Genomic DNA, 10019 nt, shown 5'->3' on the forward strand with positions numbered 1-10019 from the left:
GGTCTGGAGGGTTTGGCAAAGGTTTATTTTTCCTAGTTCCAGTCTCATAGAGTAGACACACGTGAGCTCGGAAGGAGCCGACTCTCGGCACACAGGAACGAGCACGGGAGCCCCAACCCGGCCCCTGGCGGGGAGGCAAGGACGGTGCTTGGCAGGGATCCAGGCACGTCCGTGCAGTCAGACAGCCAGCACGCAGGCCAGCGCCTGCACCGCGGGCCCCGGGCCCCGGCACACAGCCATGGCGTGGGCGCGAGGCCCCGTCTGTCCGAGATAAACCCTTCCTGGGGCCGTTCCAGCGACAGCGGCGCTGACCCTTCCGAGGGGGGGGGGCGTTCTGGCGGGACTGAGGTTGCGGGTCATTTTCACTACGGCACTACGGACGTCCGACTAGCGCGGTGACGTCGTCTACGCTCGGGTGTTTGTGACATCGAAGGAAACCGCCACCACGTCATTCCGGCAGGGTGAGCGCGTCATGCTCGCTGGCCGCTCCGCGGGCCCGGGGGGCAGGCCCACAGCGCAGCCCCCCCCTCGAGAAACCAGGCACGCAGCATTTACACAGCAGACCCGCGGGGCGGCCAGCCCCCGGGGACCAGGGCAGCAGCGCCTCCGCCGGCCGGGCCCCGGCAGGAGCCCCGCTCCCCTGGGGGAAGCCGCCGTCCCAGCTGCGTGTCAGAAGGTGCCGGTGGAGGTGGTCAGCCGTCGCCCGATGTAGATCCTGGGCGAGAGAGAGCAGCAGGCGGTGAGTGGGCCTGGGGCTCCACGACCCAGGCGGGCGCACCGTTACCGCCTGGGCTTCTCTTCCCACTGCACGTGCCCTGCAGCGCGGCGCCCCGCCCAGGAGGAGACGCCCCAGCCGGACGTGGCCACCGTGCGGCTGCAGCCTGCCGGACGTCGTCGCCCCCGGAGCCCGAGCAGCTGGTCCTGGGGAAAGACCCAGAGCTCTCCGGGAGGTGAGCGTGGCCCTGAGGAGCCCCGGCCACAACCGGTCTGGACACTGACGTGGAGGAGCCCCCCGCAACCCGGCCAGCTGTTCCACAGCGGTCAGAGCCGCAGTCTGGGGTCAGAGGTCAGTGGAAGCAGCCCGCTCTCACCTCCCGCCCAGCGGCACCAGCCGGAACCCCAAGCCGTCTTGCCCACCCAGTCTGCCCAGCAAGCTACGGCCTCAGAACACCGCCGCCCGGCGAGGGGCAGCGAGGCCCCCCCTCACGCCCCACGACCGCACTGGGTGAGCCGGAGGGAAGGGCAGCCCTGGCTCCAAAGACGGAGGCCTGGGTGCTGCGGCCCCGTCTGGGCCCGAGGCCGTGAGGCCCACTGCAGCACTGCACTCGGGTGCTCCCACATCGACACTGGGAGGAGCCCCGCCGCCCCTGCTGCGGGACCCGCAGGCAATGTGGTGATGGCACCTCTCTGCTCACGGCAGGCACCGGGGGGAGGGACCTGCCTGCACTGGCACCGAGCACAGGCAGGGAGCACTCGTCTCCCCCCCCACCCGGCCCCGAGTGCCCTCGCCAGGGCTGGCAGCGTCTGGGCCGGGCCACGGGGTCACAGTCATGTCTGTTTCCCGACCTGGACGGTGGCCACATGGGCATGTTTGCTTACACGCTGTTACGTAAGCTGGGACTTAACGGCCTATGATTTCAGTGAGGTGTCTCGGGCGAAGTCACCGAGACCCGCGACTGCCCCGGCCCGGGGTCACTCACCCCAGCCCGATGGCCAGCAGGTGCGAGAGCAGTAGGGACGGCAGGAAGACCTTGAGGAACTCGGCCGAGAAGACGCCGCCCTTCTTCATGACGCTCGTGTTCCGCATGCTGAGGGTGGCCGTGCGCTTGGGGTGCCGGAACAGGAACTCCCTGCGGAGGGGGAGCCGGAGGGGGAGCCGTGAGCCCACCAGCCCGCGCCGCGTCCTGGAGACCCCGGGGCGCCCGAAGCGGACTCACTTGGGGGGAATGTTCTCCGGCCGACTCGACCAGTCCCAGATCCAGTCCGAGTTCTTCTTCAGGATGCTCTCCACTTCCCGCCTCCTCTCCATGTAGTCTTCCTCGGACTGCGGGGGGTGGGGGGGGGGTTAAAGGCAGGGGCCCTCGCACCCACACCAGGAGCGCCGCCTCCCACCCGGTGTCGGGCCAGAGGCAGCGCTCAGAGCCCGAGGCCACGGCCAGTCTTTGGGGCCGGGCAGGCCAGACAGACAGACCCCTGCGTCAAGCCCCAACCGTGAGACCCGGCAAACGCCGCCCCTGGGGAGGAGCGCGAGGGGCGGACAGAGACGTCCACAGAGACCCTGCGGCGGTGCTGGCTGCAGCACACGGGCCGGGCGGCAGCTCAGAGCCAGAGCCACAGAGCGCGCAGCACGGCCGAAAGCTCCTCGGAACGGGCGTGGGGCAAGTCCAGAAGTCCAGCTCCATTACAAGTTACATAACTAACACACCCACGCCACTTAGGAGGGACTCTAAAAAGTAGGACCACAGGTGATTTTTTTGCACTTAAAAATTCCGTGCCCGCGATAAAATTCGATTTTAAACTCTGGGGAAAGAATATCCAACATCCTAGTGCCGCCCCAGAACACGGGGCGGAAGCGCCCGGCAGCAGGGCGTGGCCCGAGAGCCGGCGGGCGTCCCCGCTGGGTCCAGACGCCGTGCGTGCCAATGGGGCCTGCAGGGACGACGGGGCCTGGAGGGGCGAGGGCCCCTCCGCCCTCCCGAGGGAGACCGGCCCGGCAGGGGGAGGACCGAGCGCTGGCCAAGAAGGGCCCGGCGGCACTGCCTGCACACGGCACCGGCCGCAGCAGACACACGGGGTGCTGGCCTCTGCGCCCTGGGCTGAGAGGCCGCCCGGCAGCCCCCGACTCTGCCCCCTCAACAGCGGAGCGCACGGCCTAAGCCCACACCCCTCTGCTTGGCTCGGCATCGGCCCCTGAGGGGGGTGCTTTCATCCCGCCGCCCCCCCCTCCCCCCAGCGAGAGGGCGACAGACCCCCTCAGAGCCAGATGGCCCTGTAGCCAGGCTGCCGCGGCAGCACCCCACACCCCCGGGCCGCCCTACCTGAGAGCTGTTCTTCTCCCCCGTGCTGTGGCTGTCCGTCTCCGACACGCGGTTCGTGTCCTGTGGGGTCTGGGAGCGAGGCGGGCTAGGGACGGGGGAAGGAGAGCGGGACTCGTCGGCACCCTCTCCGTCGGGGGCAGCGAAGGCCCACGGGCAGGGGCCCGTCCAGTGGGGGCAGCTGCCCTCCCCCCAGCACCAGGCCAGTCGTGGGGGGCCAGGGAGAGCCGGGGGCAGTATACTCCCAGGTTGGGGGCACAGGGCGGTGTCGGCCCCCGGCTGCCGCACGGCCACACGCACACACGCGAGCACCCGCGCACCCACCTGTCGCAGTGCGAGCTCTTGGAGCTGCTCCGCCCAGACTCGTGCTGGGCATCCAGCAGGATCTTCTCCATGTCCCCGTTGTAGAGGGAGACCGAGGCGGGCACGCCGCCCCCGCTGCCGTTGCTGCCATTGCTGCTGAAGTGCAGCTCCACCCAGGAGCCTGAGGGGACAGCGGGGTGGGGTTGGGGTTCCCTCCAGTTCTGAGGGGCTGGGGCCACGCGAGAACCGTGGCCGTGAGCCACCCCCACCCCTGGCTCCAGCAGCGGCAGCCACTGGCCTGGCCTGGCCTAGCCCTCCCGAGGAGGGGGCAGCCACCGGGCCAGGACCTGTGCGCAGCCAGCAGCGTGCAGACGGCCTGAGCGCTCCGAGACGTGACCGAGGGGGAAGGGGAGAGACGGGGAGCGGCGCTGGCAGAGAGCATCGACCCACCGCCTCCCCACGGGCCCCGGCCAGGGACGAAACCTCAGCCCAGGCCTGTGCCTGACGGGGAATCGAACCCACAACCTTCCACCCTGTGGGGTGATGCCCAACCCTCTGAGCCACACCAGTCAGAGCCACCTGGGTGCTTTTTTGCACTCAACTTTTAGAAGAAAAAAAGCCGTCAAAAGGTTAAGAGATTCTAGAAATTGTGAAATGTAAGCCGTCTGTGGTCAGCCCACGCCACCTGCCAGCAGGGCAGCCCCACCCCCTCAGGCAGGCCCCAGAGCCGCTGGCGGCTGCTGCTTTGTGCTCAGCCCCATCAGAAGCCGGAGGGAGACTGCGGCCGCAGCAGCGGTGACCTCTGACCAGCCCGGACACAGCAGAGCAGGCCGCCCCTCACGCCCCGAGTCCGCGTGGGGGTGGCTCAGCTCGAATTGAAGCCCCACACGGATGCTACCCAGGGTCCACAGGGTGGGAGAACTGGTGTCTCGTAGCCAGCGGTCACCTGCTCGTCAGAATGTAACCGCAGCAGCCCCCACCCCCTCCGGCGGGGGCCCCGCCTCTCACAGCCCAGTGCTGCCCCCCAGGGCGGGCAGAGCCCCACACCAAGGCGGCCTCAGTGGACAGGGGGCCAGGAGGCAGGGCCCGGGGGGGCTGTCGGCTGTTCCTGAACACATGTGGGGGGCAGGCGGGGCACTGACGAGGGGGAGAGAGCCGAAAGATGGGAGGACTCGGCCCGGCCCACAGCAGGAGTGCCGAGGGCCCCGGCAGAGCCGGCCTGCGGGTGCTGCCGGGAGGCCCCACTCGGCAGCAGCAGCGAAGACACCGCAAGCGATGGCAGGGGGTCGGGGCCCAGCAGCCACCCGGGGGTTTGCACAGAGGGGGGGCCGCCACGTGGGTGTGGACGCGAGCACGTGGCGGTCGCATGCAGAACCCCACGGCACAGCCTCGCCGTCGACCGCCCACCCCGACCCGCCTGGTGTGTGCCCAGCGTGGGCAGCTCTGAGGAGCGCTCCCACGGATGCCGCGGGGTCCCCGCTGCAGACCTGCCCGGGCGGGGCCCCGGGCTGCGAGGTGGGCGCGAGCGTTCAGGGCTCCAGGGCCGCACGGTCTCGGGAGTGGTCCGGCAGCAGTCGCCCCCAAGGCGACCTCAACGGGTTTACACTGGGCCGTGGCGGGGGTTACTGTGCATGTCTCCGGGCTGGAACAAGGTCCATCATGTTTTTGTGGTCGCTGGCCCTTTAGACAGCAGCTTTCTAGTGAGCCCTTCGAGCCGCCGACCCTCTTCCATTACAGCTAACTCCCCCGACCGGGTGCGGGGAGCCGGATGTAATCCGCCCCTGCGATGACCTGACCCCCGCCCCCCAGGCCGTCCTTCCACTCACGGACAGCAGCCTCTGGGCTGCTTCCTGGCAGCCACCCCGCTGGCAGCGCCCCCGGGCGTGGCCCTGGACCGGGGGCCCCCAGCACAGCCATCCCCGCGGTGGCGTGCGGAGGACGGGTGCAGCCAGCACAGGGCGGAGGCGACTGCAGACTGAAACGCTCGCGCTCCAGGGAGACGCCGCCACCCCCAGAGGAGGGGGCAGAGCAGCGGCCCTGAGGGCACCAGTGTGTGCGCACCGAGGCGCAGCTGCAGCACCCGCTGCAGCTCCGCTGCCCGCACGCCAGGGGTCGCTGTCCTAACCACACAGCCTCGGCGTGCCCGTGAGAAACCGGCACACCCAGGCTCAGGGGCTGCGCGCCCACCTCCCCTTCGCTGCCGCTGAGACCACCGGGCAGGCTCTCCAGCCCACACCCCCCCCTCCTCGCCAGCCTCTCCCAGCGCCTCCTGTCCGCTTGGCCCCCTCGGGCTCTGCCTGGGAGCAGAAGCTGCAGTGGCTGCCCCTCGGCCCCAGGCCCGAGGCCAGAGGCGGCTCGTCCGTCCTCACCAGGCTGCTGGCCCTCTTCCAAGGGCTCTGATGCCCTCCCCCGGTCCCCCCACGGCATCATGAAAACCTGGGCCTCGGGTCTTCCCTCCACCAGCCCCCCTCCCTCCCCTGGGACTCAAGGTCACACTCAGCCAACCAGCACGCCAGCTCTGGCCTGTGGCACAGGGCAGTGCCCGGGCCCCGCACCGGGCACAGGTCCACTTCTCCAGGCTCGGCCAGTCACTCGGACTCCGGGCCTGGCTCCATTCCCCGGTGCCAGCTGAAGTGTGGCCTGGGTCACGTAGGGTGTCTGATGCAGATGGAGTCTGAGGCGTGTGGTGTCTTCTCGGCACCACTTCCGACACGAGTGGGGGCTCCCACACCAGTCACCGATTCTCCGGCCCCACCTGGCTGTCCCACCACGGCCTGGAGCTGGCGTCAGGCGACATAGCGGGCTCAGCCCCACGCGGCCGCTGGCATCAGGTGCCAGGGGCCAGGCCCCAATGGGGTCTCCACGCCCCCACACCTCTGTCTGGCAGATGGCAGATTCCAGGTTCCCGCGACACCTACCTTGCTCACAGAAGTGCTCCCGTTCACCCACCTACCAGAGAGGACGGCGCTCAGACGGGGAGGTGCAGGGAGGTGCAGGGAGGTGCAGGGAGGTGCAGGGAGGCACAGGCCCCCCGCCCCCCCCCACAACGCCCTGCAGCGCAAAGGTCTCCCAGCCCAACCTCCGCCCGCAGGAGGCGGGGCTCCGCTCCCACCCCCCAGCCAGCCTGGCTCCCACCCTTCCCGGGGTCCTGGGCTCCTCGACAACAGCAGCACACCCCTCACATCCGAGGAACCCTGGGGCGGGGGTGTTTGGAGCTCTGCCCCGAAACTAAGACAACACTGCACACAACCTCCGAGAGAAACGAGACAGGACGTCGTGGCGTCAGCCTCAGGGGCGCACGTGCTTTGGGCCACCTCAAGGAGCAACCCCAGGCTCCTCGGAGACAAGTACGTGCTCTTTACGATCATCCCTCAGCAAGTCCTAAGCATCCTTGCGGAAGAAAAAACCATCGCCTTCTGGACCGCCTGCAGCAAAAGCTTGGGTCCAAAATCTGTGTGCCGGAGAGTGATTTAACGAAGGTTATTATTAACCCGCAACGCCCGGGCAGGAAACCGCTTCCTGGAAACGGAAGAAGGCAGGCTGTGGGCGTCCTTACCCCGTGCAAGGAACGGGATTACGGCTGCTTCGTAACCTAGAGAAGGTCCTCGGGTCGCCGACAATCCGCCAAACACAGTGGCAGAGCCAGGCCTGGGGGAGACACGGGTGCTGCCCACCCCGCCGCTGCCATCCCCTCACCTGCCTGTCCTTCACACCGAGGAGACCGAGGCCAGCCCGCCTCCCCACGGGGCTCAGGAGTGCAGGTGCCCAGCAGCTCCAGCCTCTCCCGCGGCAGACCCCAGTGCGTGCCTGCCTGGGAAGGGACCTCCTGGAAAGGAGGCCGTGCGCCTCCCCGCCCCAGCAGGGAACCCCATCCCGCTGCGCAGCAAAGGGCCTGCGGAGCACCGGCGGGTCAGCAGCTCTCGCTGGAGCGAGGGGCGGGGCCTGGGGGCCCAGCCGGCACAGCAGTGGCACGCGGGGCCGCTGAGGGTTCGGGCCAGACGTAAACAAGAGGGAACCGCGCGGAGGCCAGGCGCGGGCTCACGTTTCCAGGGCAGCTGCCGGGCTCCGCCCAGCCCCGAGCGGCGAGTGCCCCGGCGCACGTCCGCACGAGGGGCGCCGAGCCCGCTCCCACGCTCTGCTGTGGAGGGGTCCAGACGCGAAGGCCGGGCTTCCCGTGCGGGGTTTCGCATCGCTGGTGACTCAGCAGTTCGGTGTCGGTCGGGGAGGGGGCCCCGAGCCCCTCGGAGCGCACCGACCCTTCCAGGCGCGACCCGCGCCCGGGAAACAGGGCGAGCAAGCAAGCAGCTCGAGCACTGGAAAAGGGGGCGGCTCGCAGGCACAGAGTTTATACACGCCCCTTGACTCTTTTGTGGAAAAACAAACAAATAAACAAAAAACAACAAAGATTAACCCCTTAACCCAATTCAAGCAAGATAGTCAAGTTCAAATCTCGCGGAGACCGCCGGATTTTACGAAGTGCGCTGCAGCCAACTCCACACGGGCTGACCGCGCACCGGGCCAGGGAAGCCCACTCCCCGCCTTCGCTGTGAGGGGTGCACGCCCGCCCTGGGCGTCCGAGCAGCCCTCCCGGGCCGCGCCGCCCACCCTTCGCGGAGCCAACTCCTGCCGCAGAAACCGGAGGGTGGGCGTCCCCGGGGCCCTCCCGCCACCCCCGGGCCCCCCGCATCCCCAACGGGCCCGCGGGACCCAGACGGGCCGACCTGCAGGCGGGCGCGGGGCGCCCCCTCCCCCGCCTGCTCTGAGCCCCCAGGTCGGTTCGCAGCCTGGCTGTGGGACGGCGCTCTCGGGCAAGTGCGGCGGGAACTCGAGGAGGCCTTTTTTTTTTTTTTTTAAGGCTGTCCGCGTCTCACGCCGAGAGGAGCAGCCCGTGGCCGGGCGCCCGGCTGCGTCTTTCCGCCGCTACGGGCAGATCTGCTCCCGGTTCACACGTAGGGCCCGGGCGGCTCAGCCGAACGCTCGGCTTCTGCGCGTCCCACCCACGCCGCTCCGAGCTGCGGGGCGCGAGCGTAAACACGGCCTTGCAGCAACGCGCCAGCGCCCCTGGGCCGCAGAGCTCGGGCTTGGGCGGTGGGGGGGGCGGGGGAGGGTCCGGCCCGCGACCAGACCCCCGCCGGGGAGCCACGCCCGGCCCCCAGCGCCGACCCCCGGCCGCGGGCGGCGAGAGGCCCCGTGCCCGCCGCGCAGGCGCAGCCTTGGCCCCCGCGCCTCGCCGGGGCCTGTCCCCCGGCGGCCTCCCCTCGGCCTCCGCGGCCCCGGCGGCTCACCGTGCAGGCTCTCCTCCTGCATTCCGGGGGTCCCGCTCTGCGACATGGCGCCGGAGGGAGGGCGCTGCGGCGGCGGGCCGGGGCTGCCCAAGTGCGGGGCGCTCGGAAGAGGACGGGCGGGAGCTGGGGCGCAAGCTCGGGGCCCAGCACGACCAACGACGTCAGCCCAGGGCCCCGACCGACTGACGCTCGCCGGCCCACGCTCGGCAGATAAGCGGAGGCGCGGCGGCGGCGGCGCCTATTGGCCGCGGGGGGAGGCCTGGGCGTGCGCGGGGGCGTGGGGCGCGCGGGGCGCGTGCGGCGCGTGCAGCGCGTGCGCGGGGTGGGTCCGAGGCGTCGGCGGAGGCTCGGGGCGCGCGTGCGCAGCTGGGCTGTTAGGAGCGAGTCGCTGGAGCACGGGGCGGGCTCTGACGAGCAGGGCTGGTTTACGCAGGCGCGGGGTGGGGCCGTGTCCTGGGGCGAGGGGCGGGGCCTAGGCCACTGGGGGCGGGCACTGGTGGTGGGAAAAGGACCCCGCGGGTCCGACCGGCTCGGGAGCCCTGCGGGGCGGAGCGGGGACGGGCGTGTCCTGCGGGGAGACGTGCGCTCGCGGAGAGGACTCCGAGGCCCGCAACGGGCCATCTGTCCTGTTGCCCGAGGGCTTGCTGTCCCCCTCAAACGCGGTAGACAGTGCGGGAGAGGGCCCAGGGGCTTGTCGGTGGCCCGCAAGGAGCCAGAGCAGGCCAGGCCATCCGTGACAACTGCGACCCTGCCCGCGGCCACCGGCCCCGGAGGCCAGCCCCGCACCCGCGGGGGCGGCCGGGAGGCGGCCAGCTGCCAGTCAGACTCGCGGGAGGCAGCCCAGGGTCCCCAGCGACCGGCAGCCCCACCACACCCCTGTGGCCGTCAGCCCCCCACGGCCAGGGAGCCATCAGCACCTGACAGCTTCCCCGGGTCGTCCCCGCTCCCAGCCCGGGGCCCACCGGGGAAGGCCAGAGCGCGCCCTGACCCCTCCGAGGTTCCCCGGCCCAGGCTCCGCGGGCCCCGCCGCCCTCGGGGCGCACCTGGGGCGCACCTGGAGCCCCTGTCCCCTGCCTGCCTTTGGGTCCCTGCCAAACCCAGGGCCATGGGCCCCTGCGGCCGCGGCTCTGACGGAGCCGTCCCCCTGTCCTACCCCTGGGGTCCTCGTTTCCCGTCCTGACAAGGACACGCACTTAGTTTCTTTCCGGAGGCCTCGGCGCTGGCCTCTCCCTCCGCTGGACCCAGGGTTCTCATTCTCATTTATTCAGCCAGTGTGCGCCGGACACCTCCCTGTCACAGCAGGTGGGGACGGCAGGGAACGCTCAAAAAGCAGGTGTCCCACAGCACACAGGTGGCAAGTCCCCATGGTGTCCCCACCCCGCACCGTCCTCTCCAG

The 10019-nt window shown here is 70.4% G+C and overlaps 1 protein-coding gene across 1 annotated transcript; it reads right to left on the minus strand.

The window, feature by feature from the left end:
* Positions 1-4: 4 nt before the first annotated feature.
* Positions 5-8852, minus strand: BNIP3 (BCL2 interacting protein 3). The gene is made up of 6 exons (XM_045854394.1): positions 8624-8852; positions 3360-3519; positions 3039-3123; positions 1938-2044; positions 1701-1850; positions 5-715 (listed from the first exon to the last, which is right to left on the minus strand). Exons 1-6 carry the CDS (start codon positions 8667-8669, stop codon positions 670-672), a joined length of 594 nt encoding a protein of 197 aa, XP_045710350.1. The 5' UTR covers positions 8670-8852; the 3' UTR covers positions 5-669.
* Between the last annotated feature and the right edge of the window lie 1167 nt (positions 8853-10019).

Source organism: Phyllostomus hastatus, unplaced genomic scaffold (assembly GCF_019186645.2).
Source record: "Phyllostomus hastatus isolate PE091 unplaced genomic scaffold, TTU_PhHast_1.1 phas_scaffold_1066, whole genome shotgun sequence".
Lineage (NCBI taxonomy): Eukaryota > Metazoa > Chordata > Mammalia > Chiroptera > Phyllostomidae > Phyllostomus > Phyllostomus hastatus.